Here is a 15,561-nt window from a genome sequence, read left to right as displayed (position 1 = left end):
TGAACTAATTTCAGTGTCAGTCCTTTCCTCTGAGGATTTGCACTTGGTGTTTGAGGGCAGGGGATTTCCTGTGGTGTGTATGGTGTCAGAAGGAAGAACCTTTTGAGATGTGTAATGTTTGAAAGAGCCTGCCTATAGGGCACGGAATGTATTTCTTCTTTTTTCAGGTTACTGGGTCCATGGTGGCTCCCCACAGGGCAGGCGCTCAGCGCTTGGCCACCAGGGCGTGTCCCCGGTGACACAGACGGGCACCGCAGCGATGGCTGTGGTGGCGCGGCAGGGCCGGGGCCAGGCTGTGCGGCTGAGTCACGCTCAGGGTTGGGGTCAGGCCTGCTCACCACAGGCTGCTGCTCACGGGGCAGGGCCACAATGATGGTGCAGGGCCAGAAATCATGTCAGCATCAGACCTGGTGACAGTGACCGGAGTCAGCCATGGCCCCGTGATGGCCAGGCAGGCCAGGGGTGAGGTGGCCAGGCTTGAGGCCGAGTTGGATGTCAGCCTAGGGGTCGAGGCAGGGGCTGTGCACAGACAGAGCTGGGGATGCAGCTGGGGCTGTAAGTGGAGCATGGCCCAGCGGCACAGCCTGCGCTGAAACACAGCTCCCTGGGGAAGGAGGGCTCACCCCTGCTGAGGCCTGGGGCTGTTCTCTTCACAACACCTTTGTCTAAAGACACCCAGGTCTGCTCTTCCCAAGCTGGTCCAGGGCCCAGGCAGCCAAATCCACAGGAGTGGGAAGGACATTCTCAAGGCACTTTCACCCGTGTCCATTCAAACGCAGGCCTTGTGCCAGGTCTTTCAGACTGTTGAGACTAATGTTTATATTTTCAAGTGACCAAACAGCGTAAAAGTGAAAATCACAAAGATTATTATTATTACTGAGCTCACTTTCTGATGGCAGCAGGGCTGCCAAAAGTAAGATGTTGTTGAAACTGATGAGATTTAAGCAAAGGCTTACTGTTAAGTCATAGGCAGACATTTTCCAAGTCCAAGCTTAATGGTAAAAGTAGAATTTGTTGAACTCTGTCTATATAGATAAATTGACCAGCCTTCAAGAATAAATAGGTTGGACACAGCAGAGCAAGCAAGCACTAGCTATTGAGTAGACAGTCAATATGGGGAGTTATTCTGGAATAGCTAATGCAGAAAGATCCAATCTTTTTAGTTTTTCCATGGACTTGTGACCCAATTACAGTCTTGTGCACCTTGTAGGAATTCTGCACACTGTCCAGGTTTGACCTTTCCAACAGTAATGTCTCTATATTCTCAACATCCTCTGTCTGCTCTGCAATTCAAGTGCAGAAGTTAAATTAATAATTGACATTAGTTGGAATTGGAAATTGCCATTAGGTGGAAGAAGACAGGTTTCCATACTAAGCAAGCAGAGAGTCATTGAGGTGCCTGTATGAGGAGAAGAGAATGATTTTCTCATGCTGACAGCCTCTACACACTGTGTCCCAACACCTTCAAGTCCTTGCATGTATTTCAGAAATAATAAATTGGTTATGCCAGTAATTCAAAAAAGTGTTTTGCAGAAACACATCTGATTCATGTTCAGAGCAGCTGCCTATCTCCCCATGCGTACTGGCACAGCACAGCTGTGCTCCAGTGGTGTGCTCAGGTTACGTGTGTCACATAGGCCTGTCAAAGACTGCAGCACCTGCTTTCTGTAGTGAAGCCCAAGACTCTGGAGTTTTGCTGGATTTAGTCCCTGATGTACTTCAAACTCCTGCATCCATCCAGCATTTGCACCTCCTGCACACATGGCTGTCGGCCTGGCTAACAGCTGGGAGCAAAGCTACTTGGGCTGTGTGTCAGGACTCCAGCTGATGTTCACTGGTTTCTGTCAGATACTGACAGAAACAGTGATGGCAATACAGATGGCATTTGAAAATGGTTGTGAGTATCCGTCTCCTTTTCTTCTTTTAAATTTAGGTTTTGCCAGTGGTTTGTGTATACTGAATTTAATTATCCCTTCAGGTTTGTTTTTTTTTTTTCAATCTAGTTTTCAAATCAAGTGGATTCTGGCCCACTGGAATCTTAAATTTTGGGCACGGAGACCCCATTTTCTTTTCTGTTCCAGAAATTTAACACAGGACTATCTAAACTAAGGCTTGACCTCTGTTTGGTCTTTCCTGTACTTATTTTAAATTGACAAATTACGTATTTCCTTGGAGCTTACAGTCTGAAAAAATTCACTACTTAAGTATTTAATGCAAGAAATTCATTAAAGCAGGTAGGGAAAAATGGGATTTGTTCTGAGGACATGTGCATCTAAAAGTTCACAGGAAATGTATTTCTAAACCTTATTTGCAGCTAAATGATTATGTTTGCAGCTAAATTATTATTAAATTATTACTGTTAGCTATAATAAACTGTATTTAAATATCTGCATTTTAAACTCTTAGCTGAAATTACCTTCTTTTTCTCAGTCTTACCTCAGAAATAAATAAATCCATATACTAGTACCATATTAACTGTGAACAAACACATCAAAATCACAAAAGCCAAGAGTAAATGATGAAAAGTACGGTATGTTTACACTTTATAGCACATAAATTACATCAAATTTACTTTGTTGTTGGAATAATCAAGGAATTGTAACACTTCTCCTGGCCATATCTTTGGATTTTTAGATCAGTGGGGATCTGAGTGCAGAAAGCAGCAGTCAGGAAAAGCTGCAGCACTGTGGCTGGGGTGGTCTGCAGTCTCTTTCTCCATTAGAGACTTGTGTGCTCTTAAATACATATTTATATGTGTATATTTGTGTGTTTTTTAATATATGCAAAATTATACACATGTAAATATAATATTTTAAAGTATTATTATACTATAATATTTCCATTTCCAGTGGAAGAGTTGTGATAAATTATGAGTCTAAGGTACTATAGCAGAGGATCTCTGTGTAAGTATATATTACATACATGTATATAAGCATTACATTTCCAGACGAAAAACACCCACTGTGTCAACTTCTAAAGCTTTCATTAATTCTTATGACCTATTTCCTTAGTTTAAAGCAATGTAAATGAGGCTTTTGTAGTGTTACAGTAACACATAAACTGTGTGCAGGTACACTGGCCTGTCTTACTTCTTTTGTCCAGAACTGTGAACTCTGCTCGATGTGGGACTCCGCACAATTATCTGAGATTGCAAAGGTGTATTTTGAGAGCCCTAGGCTTCAGGCTTAGCTCTGTACAATCAAATGTCTAAGTCTGTTTGGAGCCTCTCAATTTCAAAACTCTGTCCAGACCCATGGGCCATCATACACAAACCTGCTTGTAGAGGTGAGGATTTGCTCTTAATTTGAAACCAGTTCCTCTCTTACAGAGCTCTCACCTAGCCTGCGTTTTGTTTTTTGTTTGTGGGGGTTTTTTTCTTGTTTGTTAGGAAGAGTTTTTCATAAAGAAATTCAAACAATAACATGAGGAATAGTGTCTGCATTGTATGTCTTTGTAAGGTAACTTTATAATACATGACTGAGCTGTAAATTACTTGCAATAGACGACTGTCTCTTTGCATGCTATCAATATTTATAAAAGATGATTGTAATCAACTAGCAGCTCTACCCTGGCAGAGTAAATATGTCTGCTGTTAATCATTAGCTTCAGATTTATTGAGAGACCTGATCCTCAGCCTTTCAACCCATCATGTGGTACACATGGTATACATCTTACAGTTCCGTATAAGATTTCTGGGACAGAAATTCAGGAGCTCACAACTTATTCCTGGCATGCAGTGTTTTTGGACTGAGACTACACCTATGACTGCAAATAAATCAGAACCTTTACATGGAGAATTATATCCATTGCCTCTGTTAGCATGTATTAATATTAATAGAAATTCCTATTAATGAAGTAATCTCATTAGAGGCATTAATTACTACCATTCAGAAGCTATGTGACACACTTTAAAGATGATAAGTGGCTTTTCTTTCCGTTGCATCATGGGTTTGTTTTGTTATTATCATATAATATTGGTAGGTAGCTTGCAAGTATTAACAGCACAGTAAAGTAAGACCCTTTTTTCTAGATTGTCATTTGTAGCCTACAGAAACATTGTAACTAATCGATAAAACATTCACAGAATAGAGCTTTCCCCTGTATTGCATGCATTGTGAAAGGAACTGCAGAGAGTCAGCCCAAGCTGGAGAGTCACCAACAGCTCTGACATTCCTAGTGGTATTCCACCTCATTCACTCTTAGTGACCAGCTGCCCAAAGGACTAAAAGCTTTCATTTTCTAAGTATGTGTAACTGCTAAAAGATCTGTACTTACAGACTTTTCTGTTTGTTCCAGCAGGGCTGAAATGATGTTTTCACTGTAAACCTGGGTAAAAGTAATGTCTTGAGGCATTGTTACACTTTGAGATGCATGATTAATCACCCTCAGGTCCCATGATCTCACTTTTCAATGCTCTGTCTTGAAAACTTAAATTTTTGAAGGCAGTCATTGAGCTTCTCATTTCAGAGCTTTAACTGAGAGCTTCTGATTCCTGAGCTGCCAGAACAGAAAGGAGTTATGTAGTCAGCATGAGAATTAAGCTTCGTTCTTGCCCTTATAACATTTCCCAGTTTTCTATTTCAAAGGCAAGTGTCATTCTGTGCTCTTGCTCAGGAAAACAGACAAAAGCTTCAAGGGGAAAGGAGTGTTGGACTTGATGAAGGAAAATAGCAGCTAGTGTATGTATATTAATTTCATATAGTCTAATATGAGAAGTTAAAAACAGAGGTAACTTTTGGTCACTGTACAGAGGGTGCTGAAATTGAATTGTAGACACAAAAGTCATTGTGATTTATAGAGTCAAAGTATTCGATGTCCACTGGGAGTCCAATGTTTGGTGTATGCTCATAGTCTCACTGTCTTTGTGGATTGTGTGTAATGAATGCACACAATGCCACTGGATTAGGCTATCTCGAAGCAGGTGATAAGCTTTAATTTAAAAGAATAAATTTGTTGAATAGAGATAGTGTAATAATGTCAGATTTTGTGATTTATTCTACTTTTTAATGAAGAAGGGGAGAGGTGGAAATGGGAGGGTTTTCCCCATAAGCAGACAAGGTAGAACTTTAGTAAGGACAGAAAAGATGTTCTACCTTTAACTCACATATTCCCTGACTGTATCCCTGACACACACAGCAGGCATTAATGTGTGAATCTGATACCTGTGCTCAAAAAAGTGTTCTAAGGACAAAAGTATATTTCTGTTTGCAGCTATCTGTTTATGCAGCCCTACTTGCTGTTTGAAAGGATACTTCTGACTGCATATCAAATTCATGTGCAGAAGTGGTATCTTTGTGGTTTAAGTACTTCTGCCTATTAAATGTACAGTCTGGGAGGAAAAACTAGAGAAGATTAATTACCTTTTCACTTCCTTCTGCCTTCTGTCTCTTGGTTTTGTACATTACTGGAATCTAAAAATTTAGGGATAATTATGAGCTGGCAATGTTATGCGACTACTAAAGTGGAATTGAAAACATATGCCATACGGTTCAGTGCTGGGCAGCCCTGGCCTTCAGGTGATTATTTCTTGGCTCTTCCAGTTGCTCCTTTCCATGCAGGGATGTCACCACTAGGGGACTCTCCCTGGTGCCTGTTCAGGAGAGTTAAAGTCCTTCCATTACATTTATTGGTGTTTGCGTCCTGGTCAGTCACAGACACTGAACCCGCACACTCTTTATTCTGCATTGTTGTGCTACATCCTCTTTGCTCATGCACATCTTTAGTTCTGTTGGTCACATACTCAGATAAATACATCTGAGGGCAACTTAGTGGGTTAATGGACATTATAAAATGAATACATAATAATAAAAATGATAAAGGACGAAAAGGATGAACACTCAGAAAACTATTATTTCAGTGGAAGAGAAAATTAAATTTGAGCATCAACGACCTAGCAGGTTAGATTCAAGCATTACTGATTGGCAACACATTTTGTTCATCAAAATAGAGGAGACCTTGACTTTTCAGAGAATTACTGCAGAAATGCTTAATTTTACAAATATCAAATAAAAAAATAAGTGAATTTTCAGTTAGATCTTTTCACATTGTCTTGCATGGGAGTCTTTTTTCCTCTGTGATTCATCTACTTGTGCATAATGTCTTGCATGTAATAATGAGGCTGACTTGGATCATTTTTATTAGCCAAACAGACAACAGTAAGAAAGAAAATAAACAAAACATGTTTTAACGTGAGTAAAAGTATACCAGCTATTAAGAATAAAGACTGCTTTAGAAAACAGACCTGTTGTGTGTCTGACGCGCTAGGAAAGAGTGTGTTGACTCATTGTTTTTCTTCCTGGTAGGATTAACCTGCCACAGGAGCTTCTCTGGCACCTTGGAAACCAAAATGTTGTTATTATTGCTATTATACGATTCTAGGAAATGACAGATAATATTTTTTTTCAAATTATTTCAGCTGTGGAAGCCTTTGCCTTTGTCAGTAATACTTTTCACCTTTTTTCTAAATAAGGTGATAACTTGGAAGTATGTCTTTAAATTGTTTTCATAAAATTAAAAGGAACTATAAGTAAGAAAATATACTTGCATATGCATTTGCCCTGGTTTGGGACACATTTGGAAGGGAACGTCCAAAGGGATATTCCCTAAAGGGCAAAATTCAGCGGCTCTTCCTCCCACCTGTTCGGGTGTTAAACCTCCTTCGAGAAAAGTAGAAAAGTCTGTTTATTTAACAAGCGAAGTATCCACAAACACGAGAAAATGGAAAATATTAAACAATGGAACCTCTCGTTGTTCTGAAGAGATGGTGCATTCAGAGAGTCCTTTGTCAGTTCAGAGTCCTTTTCGTGGGTGTGTCCTCGGCTTTCTCTCAGTCTCTCCGGGGCTCGGGTCCGGTGTCCCGGCCGCAGTGCAGCTTGGGGGCCTTCAGACAATAGTCCGGGTGTTCTCGGACCGAAGAATGGCTTAACAGTTCCAAAAAAACCCCTTCTGGCTTCAGCTAACGAGAGGAAAAACCAGCGAAAATAGCGAGGAAAAACTCCCCGTCTGTCTGCAGAGCGGAGAACTCCGAGAGCACTGCTTGCCTCTGTGTTTTGAATACAGCCGCGAAAAGAATTCCACCGCTTTTCCTTCTCCCCCCCGCTTCGCTGTCAGATCTAGTTTTAAAGGTGCAGAACTTATTTCTGGGCTAAACAGACGAATGGGGATGCAATTCAGCATCATAAAGTCGTCCCAGGATAGCGTTTTAGAACTACTTGTGGCTGTGACAACAGCCAGAGTTTTCTAGAAAAATAGCTGGTCATAGAAATGATGGAATTGTACAGTTCACCAGTGCAGCATAATGTACAAAGTGGTGGGAAGGGGATAAGTTGAACTAAAAAATATTTAGGAAAGAACAGGTTCTTCAGATATTGATTTTTAACATCAGGTTACTGCAAGGTTATCTGCCCTGCTGTGTTTTTTATCTAATGCTTTCAACACTTATTTTTTTCTGCAATCCTTTCAGTCTTGTATTTTCAGACACTGAGAGCTTTGATCCAATGAGCAAATTTGATCTGCTTATTCTTCACCTGGTGCAATTCCTCATTCTTTGTAGTTGCTGCTTATCTGTTCTCTTATGAGGTGTGTGGTAAGAGTCCTTTAGGGCCAAATCCTGCTCTGCTAAATTCAATAGGAATAATAATTTCTGCTTTAACAAAAATGGGATTGAATCCTCTGTCCTCTGCAAACAAGTGCTGTCCCCAAATGCCCTATTTGGCAACCCAGTTTCTACTACCTTGGACACGTGTTCCTCTTTATATTCAGAGAGAAGATGGTAAGGAAAATGCCTTTCCTCTTACAGTAGCAATTAAAGCTCCTTAGTATCCTAAAAGGAAGTGGCAGGGGAGGCTACACATCTATTGACAGTATTTATGATAACCCACATGAAAGTCTAGAGCATACAAATATTTAGGGTAACTTTTCCCTGGAGATGTCTGTAAGAAATACTGGGACATCCTTGTGCCCATAAGGAAGAGAGATGTTTTTAAAAACAGTGCAAAGAAGTTGCTCCTGACTGATTCATTGGTTTAGATGCTGTGTAGAATAATAGATGGGAAAAGATAATGAGCCTGTGAGGTCATTTAGGGTTGCTGCCTGCACTGGTTTGTGGAGCAGTCTCCTTTAAGTAATCCTGGGAATGGATTTGCCTTCAGTCCCGCAATAGTTTATAGCTACTTTTCCCAGTCACAATGATGTTGTCTCCTCTCAAAAGGTAGTGGCTCCAAGTGTACTGAATAGCTGTAGGCAAATGAGGAGTAAGGATAGATGGGGCAGACTGGGAAGCAGGATTAGTACATTTGGTTTAGAGGGCAATAGTTGTTTTGACACTTCTAGGGTGCAGTGTCTCAACACATAACGTGTAATCCGAGTAACAATAGTGCTGCCTCAGAGGCAGGTTCATTGCAATACTGAGTGCAGATACCATCTCCTGCTGTAATTGTTTCTTGAGATGGGCTTTCCTTCTGGCTCACAACTGGCGTTCATTAGTATCGTGAGGGGGCACGTAAACCTGACAGAGCAGATATGTAGGGAAATGATGTGGTTTGGCTGGAAGTCATCGCAAGGAGAAATACTTAATAGTCGTGCAGTATTGCAACTATGTATCGTGTATCATATTCATTAACTATTATTCATTACTCAAATAGCTACATATATAGGGTTCCATATATGCCTCTGTGTGTGTATAAATATAAATATGCACAAGCAGTTTAAAGGATTTATCTGATGAGTTGGGCATGACAGCACAATTCAAAAGCAGCATATTCACAGATAACGACTAGATATGATGCCAAGCATGTACAACTAAAGACTTTACAGTGTTTAAGCACTGAAGTCAGTGTTTGTGCAAGACTTTAACTCCGTTTCTCAGTGCAAGGCGTGTTCGTGCAGTGCCTGGTCTGGTCGATGTTAGAGTGATTGTGGGGTTTTTACATTTCCCTTTGCTCTGGAATGCGTAAATGTGCAGCAAACAGCTGTTTCTCTGTCCGTCCTGTCGCTTCCCGGCCGCGGGCGCTCGGGTGGCGGCGCTGCCCCGGGACACGCCGGGAGCGGGCGCTGGGCGGTGCTGCCGGCGGCCGCCGCCAGGGGGCGCCAGGGCCCCGCCCGCCGGCTGCTCGGGGAGCGGCGATCCCAGCGCCTCTTCCCGCGGGAGGACGATTCGGCCCGGTGGGTTCTAAACGCCCGCGGGGATGGATCGTAAGAGATGCTCTCCACTTTCGGGACTTTAGCAGAACTGCCCAGGGCTTGTTTCCCGGGCAGTCGCTGAGGCGGCAGCCACTTCTTAAGCAGATCCTGCCTTCCTCTCTCTGCTTTTACTCCTCCCAATATCTTGGATCCCCTTTGGTAAGGTCACAGGAGTGAGGTCATGGAGTTGGCTCTTGAGAGCACATTGTTCATCCCCTCCTGTTTCACATCAGTGCTAGGCTGCGTTCCAGGCTGCACAATGTATTTACGGTGTTGAGTCACTCCCATGGTGTGGTAATATCTGCAATGATTAACATTTTTGCCTTTGTAATAAGTTTATTTAGAATGGCTAGTACTTGTGCATGTGGCTGTGTAATCTTCTTCAAGGGAAATACTCATTTCCCAAAAATGTCTCCCTCTAGCCTTCCTGTCCATCAGATGCCACAAGATGCACAGTAGGGGCTAGTATGGACAATGAATTCTATAAATTCCAGATCAAAATATATCAATTTCCAGACTAGATGTTTAATTTTAAGTTTGTTCTGTGAAGTAGTATTGTCTCAGATGAGTTTTTATTTGAATTGATAACTGAAGCAACTTATGTTCTCTGAGAGCATCTGTATTCCTGGGCACAGATTTTTACCACTGATTAAGGAGGCAGATTTACATGAAAGCCTTGCTCAAACATTGGTATTACATCTCCAGGCTGTGCACGAAGTCTTGTTTTGTTGCCATCAGAATCAGTTGGGGGTGTGGATTTGCTGTATTTGCATCTATACTTTCAACACTAGTGTAATGTAATTTGAAAATAAGTAACTTTGCACGTCCCTTGCACTATTCCCACTCCTTTGCAATTGTACCTTGTTCTTTTCTGTCCAGCTACACAATTCATTCCTATGACCTCTTGGTCTAAAATCTGAACTTGCTACTAAGTATCTTCTTCAGTTGCAGCCACATGTGTGTAGCTTGCTCGGGCGGCACCTCAGTGTGGCAGAACATTCATATTCATTATTAGTTGCCTCCATCCATATTGAACACAAGCAGAATCACTATGCATCAAGGAAAGAGGAAAATGTGATAAACTTGTTGAACATGTTTCATGAATATCTATTAGCTGAATTCTCAATTTACTGTTCTCTTTTGCATGGAAAATGTGCAGTGGACACCTCATTGTCAGGGTGTCAGTGATCTACCCTTAGAAAATAAAAATAATCTTGTTATTACTTCTATTTAAATGAGTGAATAAATATCTCAAAAATTGATTTATTTAGAGTGTTATTTATTGTAATTTGATTATTGGATCAACTTAATCTTACTTCCAGTTAGTTTTAGAATGCGTATGGATCGCCTTATTTTTGCAAGGAAAAAAGATGCATTTCCTCAAGGAAGAGAATAATCCAAGCATAGGAGTCATCCACCTAACCTGGTCCCATAATCTCATCTGTTAAACAGTAGAATGTTGCTGTCACTAAAACTTTTATGTGATTGCTGTGAATGTATCATGTCTCACTGACTTTGTAAAAGTCATTATATGTAGAGATATACTGTAAATACTTTAATGAAAAACAGGGAGAGTTCCTAATGATGGCCCTGTAATATCTAAAATGGTTTAATTTCTTTTCCTTTTTAGCAAACTTCTGAAGAGAAAGAAGTCTGAAAAGGGGCTGCAGGGAGTGACTGGAGAATGGTTTGAAGAAATAAAAAGAAGAAAATTTCAGAATTACATTGATGTCAATAGAATGTTAAAACCACCATTAGAGCATCAGCTAAGGAAGAGCAAAAACACCAGTGAGTTGCATTTGTCCATTTCCTCATCTATATAATAGTGGTCACCAAACCAATGTCTTATGGCATGTCAGAGTGTAATAGCTAAGAAGTTTCTGAAATTGCACTGAGCTTCTTCTCATATCATAGCTTTACTAAAGATGTATTTTCAAAATGGGTATGTTTCTTTGAGCAGGTTCTGTTAAAAGCAGAGATGAGATTCACAACAGAAAATCCCTAATATTTTTATGCTGTAGCAAGAATCATAGTATGGCCCAGGTTGGAAGGACAGCAGAAGATCTTCAGGTCCAGTTTTTCATCGGAAAGGGAACCTGGATGAGATTATTTGGCACTGTTTGCAGTCACATCTTGTAAACCTCTAGTGATGGGGACTCTACCATGGCCCTGAGGAGGTTGTTCCAGCGATTAATTGTTCTCACTGTAAAAAATGTCTTTATTAATCAAAATGAAATTGCTATAATTATAGCAAATACAGTGGTAGTTTCCCAATGAAAGCAGTGATGTCTGCATTGTACAAAAAGGTTGTGGTTTAACCCCAGCTGGCAGCAAAGCACTACACAGCCACTCACTCCCTCACTGTGGAAGGGGGTGAGAACTGGAGGGCTAAAAGTGAATTGAGGTAAAGGCAGTTGATAGATAAAGCAAAAGCCATGCACACAAGCAAAGCAAAGCAAGGCCTTCATTCACCACTCCCCATGGTCAGGTCAGGCAGGTGTTCAGCATCTCCAGAGCTCCACCACATGTAACGGTGACTTGAAGAGACAAATGCTGTCACTGTGAATGTCCCCCCTTCCCTCTTCTTCACCCACGTACTCAGATTTTATATGCTGAGTATTGTGCTGTATGGTATGGGATATCCACCAGGTCAGCTGGGGCCAGCTGTCCCAGCTGTGTCCCTCCAGCCTCCTTGTGCACCCCCTATCCACTCGTTGATGAGGTGGGGTGAGAATCAGAAAAGCCTTGGGTCTATGTAAGCCCTGCTCAGCAGTAAGGAAAACATCCCTGAATTATCAACACTGTTCTCAGCACAAGTCCAGAACATTAGCCCCATATTAGCTACTATGGAAATAAGTAATTGTAACAGCCAAATCCAGCACATTCTTCACTCCTTATTCCATGCCATTTACATCATGTTCAGGTCCCACACTATCCAGTATATCCCCATTAACCACCCCACTGCCTTCACCTTGTGTGTGCTCCAGCTTAGACTTACCCATATACTGCAGTGTCTTAGGGGTATACCTACTCCAAGTAGAGCCACAGTCTCTTCAGGGATATACTTGCTGCAGCATGGACTTATCCACAGCCTCAGTTCATCTGAGGCGCACCTTTTCTGGCATGGCCTCCTCCATGGGCCACAATGCCTTCAGAAATGCACCTACTCCAGCGTGGCTTTACCCATGGCTGCAGTCCCTGCAGAGGAGTACTTGCTCTGTCGTGGGCTTATCCATGGCCACACACTTTGAGGTTCTCCAGCATGACCACATGCACAACCACAGATTCTTCGAGGTGTACCTTCTACAAACTTATTCCTGGTCACAATCCCTTCAGAGGTACACCATAACCATGGTACATAACCATTCCACCAAGGAGCACTAGGTTCTAATTTACAGCCTGGCAAGCAAGCCCCATGGCAAGCACTGGAGCCTGTCAATTAATAGCTAACAGCAAGAACAGTGATAAATTCAGTCTAGCACATCCCACTAAGATCTGTCGTTATCTCAAACACTTCGAGCCTTACACTGGGCATCCTAAAGAACTCTTGTGCTTTAACCCCAGCCATCTACTAAGCACCACCCAGTGGCTAATTCATTTGACCCCCATCAGGATGGGCAGGAGGCTAAAAGGGAGAGAACTCATGAGTTGAGATAAAGACATTTTCATACGTAAAGGATAAGCCTTACACATGAGGAAGCAAACCAAAGAATTAAGTCATCACTTCCTGCAGGCAGGCAGGTGTTCAGCTGTCCCCAGGAAAGCTGGGCTCCATCACACACAATGGTTGCTTGGGAACACAAACACTATCACTCTGAACATCCTCTCTTCCTTCTTTTCCCCTCAGCTTTCTAAGCTGAGCACAGTGCTGTGTGGTCTGGAATGTCCCTTGGGTCAGCTGGGGTCAGCTGTCCCAGCTGTGTCCCCTCCCAGCTCCTTGTGCACACTGAGCACACTTGCTTGTAGGGTGGGGTGAGAGGCAGGAAAGGCCTTAACTGTGTAAGGCCTTAACTGCTCAGCAGTGACTAAAACATCCCTATGTTACCGACACTGCTTCCAGCACAAATCCAGAACATAGCCCATGCAAGTGTCTATGGACACATACGGACCAAAACCAACACAAAAAAATTTGGCTTTGCCTAGTTTTCTAAAAAAACTAAAAGTACCTAAATGACATTTGGAATAAGTAGATGAGTTTGGGTGAGAAAGGTTTGACTATACCAGTGGAAAACTTTTTCTGGTAACACTGGGCTAAAGGAATGCTAGTGCTTATTATCAGGGTGAGTGTCAAAGCCTGAAAAGTTGGCCTGACCAGGAAGCAATTTCTTGGGATCTCATTTCTCAGGTTCTGATGCCCATCCAAAATGAACATGCACAAGAAACATGGTGTCTCTACAAAAAGCATGGTATTTGGTATTGTCTTTCATCTTCTATCCAGATAATTCTCATGCATAATATATGCTTTTATTCCATTCACACTTCTGCATGCTTTTCATTGAGCTCCTCCTATTTGTGCTTCATAACAACTTGAAGCAGAGTCATGCATTTCAAAAGAAAAGTGAAACCTTAAACATTCTCCTTATACTACATACCTGCACAGAACAGATCTCAGTCTTTCCTGAACTTTCATCCCCAACATCCCCTCTAGTTCTCAGCTACCTATGATTTTTCTCTTTCAAAGATGGTCTAATTGACTAAACTCTGTGTAACTGTTCTCTGGTATTTAACTTTGAAAGCACCTATTTCAGATCCAAAGAAGGGCTTGTTGCCTCACTTGTCTGATATTTCCAACTGTGTAAGCTGGCTAAATAAAAGATAGTACTTCTACCTGCAAGCCTTGCAGAAGTCTACATCCGTAGACCATCCTGGCTATGGCAGTGCTATTAGGACTCTCTTGATGTCACCTGCATTGTCAAGTTAATGCCACCAAGAGATTAGGCTCTGAAAGGGGTAAAGAAATGAGGCATTTTGAAGTACACAGAGATTGCCACTGAAGGGAAGGCCATGTATTATTACACACAAGATTTAAATCACATGACCTTAATTATTCACTTCATTTTGGACAATGTCCAAAATGTTGCCCCTTGCTATTGTTATAAAGGACACTTTGCACTAATTTCTGGGTTTGCTTTCTCCTACACTCATTGGATAAGCCATTTTCAGCCTCTTGTATTGTTTCAGGCATGGGTTGCTTTAAATGGAAAAAAAATGTAATGCCTTGTTCCTGAGTGGCATCTTGTTTCCTTATATCCTCCAGTTTGCTGTGGTGTGGTGCAGATCCTGCCGCTTCTTTCCCATATCTATAAGCGATACTTATCATCATCATCGTCTCACTAAATGCCAGCTGCTTTTACAGGCAGACTGAGTTTATGTTCTATTTGAAGAAAACAAGTCATAACCTTCCCAAAGGAATCATTCACGATATCTTGCATTGAAAATACAGGTGTGATATGCAGTTTGTAGCAGAAAAAAAGGGACTCCAGTGGCCACAAGAGTTCCATTGTAAGGAAATCTATGATACAGAGGACACATTAGTCTGCATTAGTGTTATGTAATTACATTACAGTCAATTAGGTCATTGTATATTTTGGGTTGTCACATTTATATTTCTTACAAACATAAAAAGAAGGTGAGTAAAGATTGTGGGTGCCTCAATTTTCAAATGTTTGATTTGCCTGTATTTTAAAACAAGTATGATTTTCAAGTAATTGATTCTGATTACTTTGTGAAAATCAGCCTTATGTATCTCACATGCATCACCCAAACAAATAATACATTTTGAAACTTTAGACCTGTTTATCTTTCTCTGTCTTCTAGTTAGTCATTATAAACCAGTATGTCACATAGTCTGTCCAAAAATGTCAAAACTGGCTTTACCTGCTATAAAAGGTAAGCAAAATAAAATTGTTTATTAAAATATAACATTTATGTATATTTTAATACTGTATTTATTAAGAACTTGAAACAAATCTACTTTTCATCACATTTTTAGATCACCAAGAAATAAAAATGTCATCCCGCACAAATCCTCAAGCACAAAAGAACACTTCAGCTTCCTTTCTGGGGTTCAGATCACCTTTTGCTTGGCTTTCCTCCTTTAGAAGATCAAGGAAAACCCAGACTCAGAAGCAACCACGGTAAGCTGTAATCAGAACATATATTATTTCCAGCTTGAAAAAAGTATATGAATTGTTCTGTGGTTTAGAACAAAGTTCTAAAGTTTTAGAAAATTTTGCTAAATTATTTTTTCAGCCTTTTGCTTTTTACCTCATTGGGAAGATTGGGATTTTACTTGGTCCTGTAATAAGAGATTATCTGAATTTTGTCAGAATAAAGAGGACTAAGTCACAAGTAGTAGGTAGTATCTCTTGGCTAAACCTA

General features: G+C 41.1%; 1 protein-coding gene across 1 annotated transcript in view; it reads left to right on the top strand.

The window, feature by feature from the left end:
• EXPH5 (exophilin 5) overlaps positions 1 to 15,561 on the top strand; it is a 37,638-nt gene that overhangs the window by 6,529 nt on the left and 15,548 nt on the right. The window contains exons 2-3 of the mRNA XM_053970313.1: positions 10,811 to 10,968; positions 15,173 to 15,317. Of these exons, the coding sequence (XP_053826288.1) occupies positions 10,811 to 10,968; positions 15,173 to 15,317 (303 nt within the window). The remainder of the gene's footprint in view (positions 1 to 10,810; positions 10,969 to 15,172; positions 15,318 to 15,561) is intronic.

This window comes from Vidua macroura, chromosome 2 (assembly GCF_024509145.1).
Source record: "Vidua macroura isolate BioBank_ID:100142 chromosome 2, ASM2450914v1, whole genome shotgun sequence".
NCBI classification, from domain to species: domain Eukaryota; kingdom Metazoa; phylum Chordata; class Aves; order Passeriformes; family Viduidae; genus Vidua; species Vidua macroura.
Note: the sequence above shows the minus strand (reverse complement) of the source record. Positions and strands in the feature narration are given on the sequence as shown.